This window comes from Saprolegnia parasitica (genome assembly GCF_000151545.1).
Source record: "Saprolegnia parasitica CBS 223.65 unplaced genomic scaffold supercont2.288, whole genome shotgun sequence".
In the NCBI taxonomy this organism is placed as follows: domain Eukaryota; phylum Oomycota; class Saprolegniomycetes; order Saprolegniales; family Saprolegniaceae; genus Saprolegnia; species Saprolegnia parasitica.
Window position 1 is genome coordinate 1 of NW_012156682.1, and position 14,296 is coordinate 14,296.

The 14,296-nt window shown below is 57.7% G+C and overlaps 4 protein-coding genes across 4 annotated transcripts; 2 read left to right on the forward strand and 2 right to left on the reverse strand.

The window, feature by feature from the left end:
• Positions 1-44: 44 nt before the first annotated feature.
• Positions 45-614, forward strand: SPRG_16386 (hypothetical protein; the record flags this gene model as incomplete). Its single annotated transcript, XM_012355685.1, has 1 exon — positions 45-614. One exon carries the CDS (start codon positions 45-47, stop codon positions 612-614), a length of 570 nt encoding a protein of 189 aa, XP_012211075.1.
• Positions 615-2,622: 2,008 nt separating this feature from the next.
• On the reverse strand, positions 2,623-4,233 carry SPRG_16387 (TKL protein kinase; the record flags this gene model as incomplete). The annotated part of the gene is made up of 5 exons (XM_012355686.1): positions 4,144-4,233; positions 3,186-4,097; positions 3,015-3,128; positions 2,898-2,958; positions 2,623-2,843 (listed from the first exon to the last, which is right to left on the reverse strand). The coding sequence occupies exons 1-5, from the start codon at positions 4,219-4,221 to the stop codon at positions 2,623-2,625; spliced, it is 1,386 nt and encodes a 461-aa protein (XP_012211076.1). The 5' UTR covers positions 4,222-4,233.
• Positions 4,234-7,633: 3,400 nt separating this feature from the next.
• SPRG_16388 (hypothetical protein) lies at positions 7,634-13,309 on the forward strand (the record flags this gene model as incomplete). Its single annotated transcript, XM_012355687.1, has 10 exons — positions 7,634-8,246; positions 8,300-8,604; positions 8,869-9,378; positions 9,430-9,477; positions 9,523-9,670; positions 9,725-11,640; positions 11,692-12,133; positions 12,788-12,815; positions 12,865-13,061; positions 13,092-13,309. 10 exons carry the CDS (start codon positions 7,634-7,636, stop codon positions 13,307-13,309), a joined length of 4,425 nt encoding a protein of 1,474 aa, XP_012211077.1.
• Positions 13,310-13,545: 236 nt separating this feature from the next.
• On the reverse strand, positions 13,546-14,178 carry SPRG_16389 (hypothetical protein; the record flags this gene model as incomplete). The annotated part of the gene is made up of 1 exon (XM_012355688.1): positions 13,546-14,178. Exon 1 carries the CDS (start codon positions 14,122-14,124, stop codon positions 13,546-13,548), a length of 579 nt encoding a protein of 192 aa, XP_012211078.1. The 5' UTR covers positions 14,125-14,178.
• Positions 14,179-14,296: the final 118 nt, after the last annotated feature.

Below are 14,296 nucleotides of genomic sequence, written 5' to 3' on the forward strand. Positions count from 1 at the left end.
GGCGCTACGCCGAGCTTGTCGCGTCGATTCTGACGCTGGCGCCCATGGACGACGAAGCGAGCGGCGCAACGATCTTGAACGGCCTCGCCGCGCTCCGGGACGGCCTGGTCCTGCTCTTGGAGAAGCTCTCGGAGGTGCACAAGAACTCCAAGGACAAGTGCGTCTTCCTCATCAACAACTATGACCTCGTGACGAGCGTCGTGACGGAGCGCAAGATCACGTCGGACGAGACGGCCAAGTTTGACGAACTCCTCATGGGCCAGCGCGACAAGTTTGTGGAAGAGGAGCTCGTGACGTGGTACGGACCGCTCATTACGTTTGTGCAGCAGACCGAGGCGAGAGGCGTCGCACCGGATGGGGCCAAAGTCGACCGCATCACCAAGGACTTTAACGCCAACTGGAAGAGCGGCATTGACAAGATGAACGGGAACGTGATGAAGTTTTTCTCCAACTTTCGCAACGGCATGGAGATCCTCAAGCAAGTGCTCACGCAACTCCTCTTGTACTACACGCGGTTCCTCGAGCTTGGCAAGAAGGCCGGCCGCGCGACGACCGAGATTGTCACGACCCAAGAGATTTTATACGAAATCAAAAAGTACTCGCGGTCGTTTTAAGGCTCAATCTACGAGCGAGTTGCGAGACATTCGTGTTTTATAATATCGTGTGGAGAGTATTGTCTACCGCGTAGGGCTGCACGTTGCGACATTGGTTTTCTGAGGCAATGGAATAAAACAAACTAGGTTCCTGCGGAGTGGGCTGGTAGGAAACCTCATTTTGAGGGAAAGTTGAGTCGGTGGAAGTGCAAAACACCTCAAGCGTGGGTCTTCCGCGTCGCTCATTGTGTTATGTGAAGGGTTGTGAGTTCCAGGGCATGCAGTTTGTGACCGCATCTTGCGTGCTGTCGGCGAAGATGTTGGCCAGGCTGACGCTGCTAACTGCCAGGAAAGCCAACGTGATGCCGGGTCCGGCACATAGCTGCGGGCGCCTCGTGCAATGAGGCGCTCGAGGAATGCGACGGACATATCGTTGCAAGTGGCCGTTGAAGGCGAGCACGGGGTAGTTGAATTCGAAATTGTCGATCGGTCCCCTTGCCACGACTTGCTGTGGTGGCATTGGCCGATTCAAGTTGTGTTGGCGAGTGTAGCTGTGACGACGGCGCGAGGGTTATACTATCAAGAAACGCAGGCAGATCGTTGGACACGTGGCCAAGCGTGGCGAGGGACGCACATCAAGTGGGACGAGGAGACAACACGGCTGTAAACGGACAGAGAATGTTTCCGCGAGCCGCTCAGCCTTCTGCGTCGGCGTGTCTCTCGCCTTTTGAGCGGCGCGTGCGTTGGCTTTACCCTGGCGCTACTTTTGGAGCCGCGCAGCTTTCTCTTCAGGTGTTGCTCGCCTTTGTTGCGTGCATGCTTTTCTGAGATGGTGGTGCACACAGACAACCCCGGCGCAACGCCACAGAGCTCGAGCGACATGGCGCCAAGATGGGACACATCGGTTGTATCAGGGAATTTTGACCAATGGGAAAGAGGTTCAGCGACACGCCGCGAAGAAAGTATCTTTTGAATTTCTACCAATCACTGCAGCCGCGGACACAGTTTCTACCAATCACTGCAGCCGCGGACACGGAGACAGACAGACAGACAGACGGACAGACGGACAGACAATTAATCCCCCCTGGGCTGGTGTAACCAGAGGTTCCTACCAGTAAAATGTTTTATTATTCCCTTGGCGTCAAGGTAGTACGAGGCGCAGCCAACCTTGTTTGAAACGATTTCGTCGTTCGCTGTTGGATCAAATCCATTGTGGTCACAAATGATGCCATGGTATACAATCAAAAATGCAGTTCTTATTGGCAAAAAAGGGATAAAAGCGACAAATTGGTGGGGTGAGAAGTGGCTAGGGCTCCGTCTCTGCAATCGAGGACAGAGCGCTCATCGATGGTCGGCTCAAAGAGACGGGCTGCGGCTTGAGGTCGGTGTCGTTCACATACAAGTCCTTGGAAAACAACGTATTAGTGTTAAGATCCATCGCTTTCTTCTTTTTCATGGACGACGTTTTGATCCGTGGACGTGTAGTGTGACCACTCATCGCTACCTCAACGACAATTCGTTAGCAGCAAAGTTAGCATTTCGAGCAACCTTCAACTGCGCCTAAAGAGGACTTGTGGTGATGCACATGTGAGAACCAGCGTTTAGTACTGACTGATACACGAAGCCACAGCTCGAACGGCTTGGCCGGCTCCACTCAGCTCGACTCGAAAAATGGAGCCTGAGCCGGTCTTTTTCGGCTCGAGCCGCGGTTAATCAAGTGCATGTTGCAAGCCGAAACATGGAGCGATAGACAAACCGTACAATTCGTCGACGCCGACACTAACGATGCCAGTTACCATTGAACGAGGTCATCATACAGCCGCTACTTGTACAGTACTCTACGCATCCACGGATCCCTGCAACTACACCTCCTACATCCATCAGTGCCCATTTTCCTACCGTCACACGCCCTCTGCCACTTTGCTTGCGACGCCGGAGTCATTTTTGTCAACGCCCTTGTATTATGAAAGCGCAATGACCTACGTTATATGTATTTGCATTCGTGCACGCAGCCATCGTGATCCAGTTCTTAGGCCGCCGACTTGGTCGCGATCGCGATGCGCTGGACCAGAATGCGCAACTTGGCGTCGTCGTCAGGCATGTCATCCTCGCAGACGTCACAGATCGTGGCATCTATCGTCTGCCACGCGTTGCAGCAGACGCAAAGAAGGCGCGTGTCAATCTCGACACCGTTCTTTTGTGCGACCGACAGACGCTTCTGGAGCACCTTGAGCTTGGTCGCAGACGACGCTAGCGCTCCCCCGCAGGTCTCGCAACACGGCTCCGAGAGAGGGTTGGACGCACTGCACGCCTGGCACACGATACGTGTACTCACGAGCACCGAGTTGGACCAGGACGAAGACGTCTACAAGAAGCAGTCCGGTCACAAATTGTCGCTGGGGCTAGGGTAAAGAGTCGCACCGTCGTGCCCACGGATGCTGAGGACGACGTCGTCGTCGCTCTGGAAGCGTCCGTGGACATGGTGCTAGCTGACGACGTACGCAACGACGCGAGGAAGATCTCGGGTGTTGGCGTCTACAAGAGATATGTCCATGCGGCTCCACTTCCACTCATTCGGGCAGTCAATCTTACCACGAGTCGCGCTGTCGACGGTTCGGTCTCTGGCTCCCGCACTAATTCTTCGCTGCTGCGGCCAAGTAGCTTTTGGAGTGAGCTCACGAGCATCTGCGCCGACGGACGTTGCGTCGGGTCGAACGCCAAGCACGCATTTGCAACGTCTCGGAGCCAGCGCGGGCCATTCGTGCGCACTGTCGGACGGAGGTGGCCCATGCGCACCCCATCCATGATCTTCCAGTACCCGAGGTCCTTGACGTCGTGAAAGGGCAGCTCGAGCGTGTCGAGCTCGGTCAAAATCACGCCAAACGCGTAAATGTCGGCAGCAAAGCTGTAGTGACTGCCGGAATTGAGTACTTCGGGTGCAGTCCAGTACGGCGTGCCCTTGCCCGTCGTCATGTTGGACTCGTGCTCGCGTGCGATACCAAGGTCGGCAAGCTTGATATAGTTTTTGGAGCAGAGAAGGACGTTGTGGCTCTTGAGGTCGCGGTGGAGGAGGTCGTTGTGATGCATATCAGCAAGCGCGTTGGCAAGGACCCAAGCGACCTCGAGGGCTGAGACATCGACTTTGGTCGGTTGACCAAGTAGTTTGGCGTCGAGGTAGCTGCGCAGGTCGCCCGCATCCATGTACTCGAGCACGAGCTTGGGGTGGGTCGTGCTAGCGTCTGCGACCGCAATCAGCGAAAGGACGTACGGCGAGTTGCACCTAATCATAAACAAAGATTCAACAAAGTCGTCCAGGCTAAAGTAGACATGTTGTACGTACAATTGCATGGTTTCCACTTCATCGACGAGTGCGCCAGTGCACGAGGCGTTGGCAGCGGTCTTGATCGCGACCGCTCGGCCGTTATAGCTGCCTTTGTACACGGCACCGTACGCACCGACGCCCAGTGGACTAGACACGTCCATCTCTATAGCTGAGGATGGCACCTACCATAGTGATAACGTGTCGTCGCGCATACTCAGAGATGCCAACCTCGAGGGCGGTGTTGTGCGTGGCTGTCTGCAGCGTCGTTGCAAAGCGTCGATGGCCCAGTTGGATGGCCAGAGTCATTGGCGTCACGCCCGCCTACCAAATCAATGACGTCGTCGCTAATTTCATCGTCCAAGGTGCAATACCGAGTTGCGAGCGTCAATGTTAATACCGGGTGCCCGGAGGAGAGCATCCAGTACCTTGCGTTCGCCGCGGCGCACTGCGAGGTGCAGAAGCAAGTCGCCCGCCTGCATTGATTACATCCAATTATACAAGCACCAGAGGCTTGCAGGGGGCACTTGCCTCGTTGGTAGAGTTGGGATTAGCACCATCGTTCAGCAGCGCTAGCACTTGGCTGTATTCGCCGTTGCTCAGCGCGTCGACGAGCTCCTACCCCAGAGCTTGCGTCAACCTGGAAGAATCCAATGATGGAGGGTACGCGGCTTGAAGCTGTTTGCACTTGCTGGATGCTCTAGGTAGTGAGCTTGTGGCCATCCGTGTACCAGACAAAGCACAAGATCCAACCTCGGGATGCTGGTCAACGTTTGGTTGCGCTGGCGTTTTGTCCGTGTTGGTCGTGGCCATTGCCATCGCTGCTCTCTACACGAGCGACTGAGAATGTTGGAGAAAGGGAAAATGTGCCCGCTCGCTACGGAAATGGCATGTCGAAGCAGTACCTTGGCGTCAAATGCTTTCTTCTGGGGATAGTCGCGAATCAAATGTGCAATTTGACCGTCGTTCTGTTGCTCTGCGTACATTAGCGCTGTCTTGCCACTCTACGCCGTGCACCCCATTGTCAGTTGCCCTCGCTATCCGACAAGACGACAAGTACATACATTTGATTTGGCATCGATGGTGGCGTTCCTCTCCAAGAGAAGCGCGACGACCGCCGGATTCGCGGCCATATGCAGAGGTGTAGAACCAAGCTAGTCAGTTGCATCGGATATAGTGCCATCAGAGCATACCAACGTACATCACTACGCGCGTCAATGTAGGCGCCTCTATCGAGCAAGCAGCGAACGACGGCCACGTGACCAGAGGCAGCAGCGCGGTGCAATACCGTCCATTTGCCCTAGTCATATGTAAACATGGCACGCATGTATCGAGTCATGCATCCGAGCGCGTACATAGGGAGCGCAGCCAGGGTAGACGCCGTCGTCGAGAAGCGCTTCGACTCTGGCGAGCTCGCCATACGCGGCCGCCTGGTACAGCTCTCTCTATACGTCCAGTGTATCCTGATGATGCATTCTTCTCCTCGGTATATGGATCCAGTCTGTCGTCACCACAGGCCGCAGGACAACGCGAACGTCTTCGTACCTCCTTGTCAGTCATGATGGCCCAATTGGCGAATGGAACTCAATCAACTTTGTGAGTGGCTTCATTTTCTACCAATCCACGATCGCCCAGACAATTCGACAACAAAAACGGGCCAATCACATCGTTGCAAGATGGCTTTTCTTGGAGGCAGGAAAAGACAGGAAAAGACAGGAAAAGACAGACAAGAAGCGCAGCCCGCCGCGCTGGAATTATTATACCGGACGGTACCGGTAGTAGCTCCGGTAGTCGTAGCCAAGCCTGGCTGTCCAAGTATTATCGGTAATGATTCTGCCGCGTGATAACCCAACAACGTCATGTGAAAAGATATTTACAGTTAAACAACGAGAGATGCGTCCCCCGAAGGTCGCCGGTTCGAGCCCGGCTGCGCGCGCGCATTTTTCCGTTCTCCGCCCCCCTCCTATCTGCGTCGCGCGATGTACAGTATGCGTACTAAAGATAGCCCACCTGGGGTTCACACACTTCTACCAGCCTGAAGTGGCAATGGATAGTTGTCAATTGTGTCATAATACTTGTTCATTGATGTGCCAAGTTTTCATGCACGTTGGATACGATTTGAGGTCAAAAATGAAAAAAACATGTGATTTTTTCGATATTTCGACGAAATAAAGATAGGCCACTTGGATGTATAGGGTCGTTACGAGGCGTTTGACGCTACTCTAATGTCCGGATTTTCTACCTATGCGAGCTACAACATGTAGGCATCTGTTGGGCATGCTCGCTACCAGGTTTTTCAGTGTTGTTTGCTCGATGTCTTCCCAAAATTGAAGGATCGCAGAAATGTGGCGCTGTCGGTCCAAAAACTGCCTTCCATTGACGTAGACGCGTCGCGCAATGATGGCCCAAAGGTTCTCAATTGGGTTGAGGTCGGGTGAGCGGGCTGGCCAGTCCAAAAGGTTGATCTCGAAGTCGGTAAGCCACTGCCGCGTCTCACGGCTGACGTGGATCGACGCGTTGTCTTGCTGGAAAATGAAGCCGTCGGGGTGGAACTCGTGCGCCGTGGGCAGCATGTAGTCGGAGAGGGTCACGGTGTACGCGTAGCTGTCTTGCCGACCGTCGAGGATCTTCAGTTCGGAGAGACCGAAGGCGGAAAACGCGCCCCAGATCATGACCGAGCCACCACCAAATTGGCGGCGCGAGTAGATCTGCTCCTCGTGGTCCAGGTGGTGCCAGTAGCATTGCCAGCCGTCTGGACCGTCGAGATTGAACTTCTTTTCATCGGAGAAGATCACCTTGGTCCAATCGAGGCCCTGGCCGACCGTATCGAAGGCGAACCGGAGCCGGGCTTGGCGGTGCTCTGGGGTGAGCGGTGGACAGCCAAGTCGCTTCTTGAATCGGAACTTTGGATGCCAATGGAGCAGTTGCTGAGCTCTGCGGATGCTCACGGGGAGTCCAGGGACGTTACAAGCTGGCGGCATGACATACGGCCCTTCCCAGCTTCGCGGTAGAAGGCTCGTAGCCCGGCTGGTGTCATCTTGGGTGGCCGTCCGGGCGACTTTGCCGTACCGTAGCCTTCACCCTTGGCGAGGAAATTGCGTACGACCGTTCGGGAGCGACCGATCTCTTTGCCAATGGCTCCTGGATCCCACCCGGCGGTGTGAAAGGCGAGAATTTGGGCTCGCTCGACTTCGGTCAGTCTCGTGCCGCGGCCCATCGAGTATCCGGCGAGGTTGGTCGACGGAAGTACTGCAGAGGATCTTCAAAGGCCGAGAGGGTGGCTGCTTAGGCCGTGGCAAAATTGGAAGTGCGTAGCTGCAACGAGAGGCCAGAAAATGCGGACAAAGCTTCAAGTGGCCTATCATTTTTTCGCGCCAAAAAGCTGAATTCGGCGGTTTTCTGGGCGTTTCGCTAAAACTCTTTGCCCGATTGATTTGAAATTGCAGGGTCTGACTCAACGAGACAAGAGCTTTCGATTGGAGCATCTTGCGTTACGTCACGATACATACCGCGTGTGATTGAGATCAGCACCAGAGTGGCCTATCTTTAGTGCGCACACTGTATCCGAACGCGGCTGAACCATGTGGGTCCAGGCCACCTCCGCAAGAGCGCATGATGACGAAATCATCAAGGCCTAGCATTAGGGCGTGGAAGCCTCTCAAGCTACGGGCCGCCGTCGCACGTGTCGGCGACATGGCACCAACATGCGGCCGCGCAGCCGATGGGTCCGCTCGCAGCAGCGTATCACCTGAGACAGGTCGAACGGGAGCAGGCATGGCGAGACCAGTACGAGCGCGAGGCGTCGATAGCGGCCTACGTCGAGTCGCAGCAGCGAGCGGCTTATGTCGAGCAGCAGCGAGCAACTTGCGTCGAGCAGCAGCAGGCCCAGCTCGACCAGCATCAAATGGTCCAAGAGCAGGCCAGTCGTGAGCAGCAGTGCCAACAGCACCTGTACAGCCATGAAGCCGCGATGGCCATGTCGGTGCAGGCTCGTGATGCGCAACTTGCCGGCATGGTCCAAAAGCTTCAGCAGATGCGGCAAGACCTCGCGACCGCTCTCAAGGAGAACGAAGAACGGATGCTAAGAAGGGCGGCCCGCAAGGCCAGGAAGGCAACAGCGGCTACGACGAAGCCAAGCTGTGTGGAGCTGATGCTCCACGGCAAGCCCGAGACGGCCGTTTATGTTCCCGAAGTTCAAGTGCAGTATGTACAAGCCCATGATCAGCAGGCGCAGTGCGCAGCGCTCGTGGAAGAGACGCAGCGTCAAGATTGTCAGTTGTCGATCTCGGTGGGCAAGCATGTGCAGCCTGAGCAGCAACACTGCGCCGCAGCTGGTCCTGAAAGTGATGGCGCGGCTGTTGCTACGTCTCAAGTTCCGAGGGACGAGGCGCGCAAGATGAGGGCAAGACTGGCACGACGACGGTTGAGAACAAGGCGACAACGGTCAATGCGTTCAAGGACAACGCACCAACGCGCGCGCTCGAGTGCCTCGAAGCCAGCGCGCGGCCTGACGAAGAAGCAGCGGTCATGGAGACTGTGTGTGCGACTACGTCCGGGCCTGAGGCAGCTCATGAGAGCAAGGGCCTCATGAAAGACGCAGACCATGAGATCAAGGTCGGCGAGAAGATGCTTGGCAAGAAGACGACCAAGCGATGCGGCGAGGCGTCGCATCGGGGGAGCACCGTCGGCAAGGTAGCCGAGGTCGCACATCGTGGCGGGGACGCGCCAGGTCGCGTCGTGACTGCTACGAGACGCAAGAAAGCGTCGCCCCAAGACCCAGAGCTCAACTCGCGGGTCGACATTTGCCGCGTGTCTCGCGATGATGGCGGCGGCAAAGAGCGCAGAAGCGCTCAAAGTGGCCGCGCCAGGAGGCGCCCACAGAGCCGTCGGGTGCAAGTACCTGACGGCGACCTCAAACGGCAGCTCGGTGCCGATGACGCGCGATGCCAACGGCAGGAGTCGGGGCAACGCAAGTGCCAGGCGAACCCAGACAGTACGTGTTACGAGCTTCGCCCAGTCAAGCAAGCTCGTGGGGGCGGGGATGCGATTCCCTCTCCGGCAACCGTGGCGATGAGCAAAGCCGCGAGCGAAGCCGTCAAGAAGGCGGTGCGCAAAGTACGCTGGCTGGACGAGGAGAGTCCTCAAGTCGCCGCAGCAGACAGCGTCCTGGTCGAGCGTGTCGAGAATGGCAAGCAGCACGTCAACCGCGCTGTGACAGCCGAGGTGTCTCAGGAATCGGATATTCTGGGGCGAGGCCTTGCGCAGACGACCGTGTCGACGGTCAGCGAAGGCTTTATGTGCAACCTCGGTGTCGTGGTCGAGGAGCGCGGCGACGATGTCGCTGCAGCGTGCGGTGGACCGTCACGCGGCCATCAGCTGGTTGACTCGGTGGATGTCGACTGCAACGGCGGCAGCACCCGACAGCGCAGTCAACGCGAGGATGTCAGGATGACGAAGCACGACCTGGTTCAGGCAAGAACCAACGGCGTTGACAAGCTATCTCAACTGGCATCAAAGCGCAGCGGTGTGACCGCTACAGCGTCGGGCTCGGAAGACGCCGACATGGTCTCAAGCCCGACGACGGCTTGGTCAAGTGACATGTCGTGGCAGCCGAGTCGAGGCCGGCCTGCGACGGAGTGCGCAGTGCCACCCGAGCGCGACAAGGGGTGGTCAACCGAGGATGCTTTGTCCAAGGTGGCCGAAAGCTCCTCTCAGACCAAGGATGGTGGCGCGTGGAGCGTGCGTCAGAGCTCGACCGGTGCGACGGTCGAGATTACTCGTGGCAGCAAGGGTGCTTCCGTGAGATCCGCAGAGACGATCAAGCAGTGTGGTCTGCAAGATGTGGTGTGCAAGAAGCGCACGCTGTGGGACGAGTCGCCTTCGTCGGCGACCGATGTCCGTCTCGACCTCACACGCGTCGAGATTCTCGAAGTGCACGAGTGCTATGGCGGTGGTCCTATCGGCAAGCCGCCGTGGGAAAAGCCCACAGAACCAACCAACGAGGCACCAGTAGCCCAAGCCCGACCAGACTTGGAGCCATTGCCACAGCCAATTCAACTTCTGGGGGTGGTGAGCCGCCAGTTCGAAGAGTTCTCAAGACTCTTCTCCGGCGATCAACTCGAAGACGATCGGCATGTGCAAGTGGCGTCAACTACGCGCGGTTTACCCGTGGACATGATCAACGACATGACGGTCAGTCCCTCCGAGTCCAACTGCAAGTGGCAAGGACTCGTGAGCATCACGGTGAAGGCTCGGATGATCGAGCAGCCCGATGCCACTGCAGACCAAGCCATGGTTGGCAGCAAGGAGCTAGCTGACAAGGCGATGGACACTGACGGTCGTCGGCAATGTCCTCAGTGGCTCTACACGCAGACGGCGATGGATGCGCATCAGTCGCTGCCGATGGTCGTCGGCGAGTGTCTGGAGCAGCAATCGTGGCAAGACGTCAAGGCCGATGTTGGATCGATCGATGAGAAGCTCGAGGTGCCCAACGACGACGGGATCATCTACAACAGCCATATGGCGCAGCCGCGAGGCTTCTTCCAGGCAACCGAGGAAGACGATACCAGTCTGTGCGTCTGCCTCAACGATCAAGGTATTAGTGGCGACATCACCACGACAGGTGAGGTCTGCCAGTGTGTTCCCGGCGAAAGGGATCGCGAGCAAGTGTGTTATCTCACGGCCATGGAGGCTGTGACGCGTACGATGCGCTTCCGCTACAAGTCCCTCAACGTGCTGGGCGCCAAGACAAGGACGCCCGGATGGTGTCCGCTTTGGTGCGATGACAAGGCGTCGTCGACCAGCAATGTCCCGAGCGAGTCGATCGGTAATCGACTGGCGCTCCCGACGAGTTGCGCAATCGTCGATACCACAACGGAGCAAAGTGTCCAGATGGAACCGCTCTCACTGTCGGCGAAGGGCAACGACGAGGTGTCGTTGTCTGTCAAGGCTGCCTTTAAGTCGACGAACGCAGGATGCGTCTCGGAAGGGGCTGGCCATTGCGGCTGTGTCAAGGACATGTCGCAGAAGTTGCCGACGGAGCTCGGTGACAACAAGCGCAACAAGGAACGCGATCGCCTCCAAGCCAGTGCCGACAAGAAGCGTGCGGCAAGGGGCGACGAAGCGCTTGTGGGCAAGGCTGCCCAACATTATGCGACGATGTCGCAAATCCAGTGGCGTGGACTGCAACTGACCCTCGTGGTGTCGGACGATGCAATTGTCCGTGCTCACGATAAGGGCAGCGTTGCGACGTCTGCCCACGATGCATCGCGCGTGGAGTCGCTCCCGACGGAGAACCTCATCGTGCCGCAAGCGATGATCGACCATGTGACCAGCAACCAAGGCGGTCTGCAGGTTACGGCGATTATCCACGGCGATGACGCGCGAGGCAAGACGCAGAAGATGCAGTGGGACAACTGGCGGGTTCTGAAGCCAGCGGTTCAACATGTCCTCAACTATGCGCCAAGGGCGCGGCTGGGTGGGAAGGCTCCCGCCACGGTGATGACCGAGCCGCTGCCAAGCAAAGTGCTCGACGCTCCCCTCCACGATGGCAGGATCGAAGTGTCGCAGCAGCTCGAAGAGTGGAAGAAGCCCAAGCTCTTCGACGATCAGGCGCGAGCTCAAGGCGAGCTCCATCGTACGACCAAGGTGGTCGGCGATATGCGACGGGCAGTTGAACGCAACGCCAAGGCCAATGTCAAGGGCATACGCTTAACGATCGGCGACTACGTCCTGCTTGGACGGGTTGCAAGTGTCGCATCGGCGAAACCTTAAGTGCAGTGGCTTGGGCCAGGACGCGTTGTCGAAGCCCTCCCCGACGACATCTTCAAGGTCGAGGAACCGTTCGATGGGTCGGAATCCATCCATCATATCTCCCGGCTCGAGATGTTTGCCGCCAAGGTTGTCAACGTGACGCAAGTCCCCGAAGGACACACCGCGTATGTCGAAGGCGGACATCTCGTCGACGAGCCCGATGGCCGCAAGTTCAGCTGTGGACTGTGGTCCTTGCGTGTCAAGTGGCGCGGGTCGGACAAGCTCGAGAACGCGCGGAAGCCAGCGGCGAAGCTCCTCAAGGATGAGGTCAGGATGGTCGAGGACTGTCTCAAGGCAAATGTGTCCAAGGCGGCCGCAGGCAAGCGCAAGGAGGCGTTTGAAGAAGGCGCGATGCGAGCGCCGGGCAAAACCATGGGGGAAGTGATGTGCACGGATCGGATCGACCAAGGTTATCCGCCGGTGCCAAAGGATCGGCGTGGATAGGACCCGTGGATAGTTCAATATCGACGGTTAAGCGGGAGTTTCGGCCATGCAGGTCGGCTCCTGCAGGAATACTCAGCTCTTATCTTGCTTTCTGGTGCGCGCGTGCGAAGGCCGCGCGGTGTGCCAGGACTGGAACCACCTCGCAAGGCGCGGGGAAGACATCAACGCTCTTCAATATTGGCGCCTTAGTCGAGCACGTAGCGGACATCGGGTAGATGGCTGTTGGCGGTCGCCGCGTGCAGTGGCGTCCACATATCCTAAAGCACAACATTTCATATCTCAGCGACGCGATAGGCTTGTACGCCGCATCTGTCAGCGCAGTTGACGCCGTCGTTGAGCAAGGACTGCACGTTAGCCAAGTCGCCTTTTCTTGCAGTCAGCCTGCATCGGCGCAGACTACAACAATATGTCATCGGACCTTCTTCGTCACACTCCAGGCATTGCTCGTTGCCGCAGGTCGCAGACCGTACCTCCTTGTCCGTCACCGCCGTGACGTGATCCTTAGCCGTGTCGTGATCCTCAGATCGTAAATCGCACTTGTCGTTGATTGGCTAAAAGTCCACCAATCCACGAGCTCTGTTCTTCATCTACCAATCAGACGCGATGACACGTTTTCTAGGCCGGAAAACGACGAGCGAGCGCCACGAGTGCTAGTTCTACTGCACGCATTCGCAACCTTCGTGATCCAGTTCTTAGGCTGCCGACCAAGATCACGTCCCTCAACCGACTTGGTCGCCAGCGCATCGCGATTCGCGATCCGCGGGACAAGGTGCCGGCGCGGCCACTCGTGTTGGGCGAGGAGCCGGAGAAGCCGACGAAGAGCGGGCTGCTCGGGCTGCTCTTGAACGTGGTGCAAGTGCAGCTGAGCGACATGCGCCGCCTTGACGACAATCGTGCATGGACTTGGGAGTGGTTATACATAGGTCTTGCCGACAACGCTCTCGGGCTACACCTCTACTCGACGCCGACGACGGCCTGCAAGGTGCAACAAGCCGTTATCTCCGACCCGTGCTTCGCGCCTACATCTGGTTCAACAACGCCTGGCGAGTCCGGAACGATCGCGTCTTCCGCGCTGACGTCCTTGGCCGCGTGGAGCATGCCCCACATGTCCTTGATGAAGGGGCGGTCGACGAGGAAGTGATGGTACACCTCGTGCTCAGGGCAAAATAGTGACACGCTTGGTCGGCCTTGTCGAGCCAGAGCAAATGGGCTCTGACCGCGCGGAGCGTCGCCTCCCTGAGTGCACACCGCACGGGCCTCCTCCCCGTCGTTCCCGCCATGGACGCGTACGATCTGCTGCGTTGACCACAAGGGTCAATGAGTCCGCTTGTTGAGTCCGACTGTACAACTACACACTTTGTTAAATTTAAAATTTGGTCAAAATGTGGCGGGTGTTAGACGGTGGTCTTGCGGACCGGCGCGATCTTCTTCTCGGCGAACGACGGCAGCACGAACGCGGCCTCGTGGATCTTGGAGCTGTAGTAGCGGAGGCTCTCGGCCGTCTTCTCGTCGACGATGCGCTTGGGCTTGTTGAGCGCGTTCGGCGACTCGTCGAGCGAGCAGAGCACAAAACCAATCTGGCCGGACGGGTACGTCGGGATCGTCGTGTAGGCGTACTGGACCGTCGGGAAGTACCCGCCGACGCGCTTGAGCACATCGGCGATCAAGTCGATGTGGAGCCAGAGGCACTCGCCCTGCGTGCACACAATGCCGTTCGGGTTGAGCGCGTTCTTCATGCTTTCGTAAAACTCCGAGCGGAAGAGGACCTCGGCGGGGCCGACCGGATCCGACGAGTCGACGATAATGACATCGTACTTGCCGCAGTCGCCGTTGCGAAGGAACGCCGCCGCGTCGTCGTGCATGAGCGTGAGGCGCGGGTCGTTGAACGTCGTCGCGAGCCGTGTCGGCAAAGAACTTCTTGGAGACATCGCAGACCATCGGGTCGATCTCGCACATGACGATCTTCTCGACGCTCGGGTGCTTGGCGACTTCGCGGAGGACGCCGCCGTCACCGCCGCCGACAATGAGCACCGACTTGGGGTTGGCGTGCGAGTAGAGCGGGAGGTGCGAGATCATCTCCTGGTACGAGAACTCGTCGCGCTCGGTGACCTGGATCACGCCGTCGAGG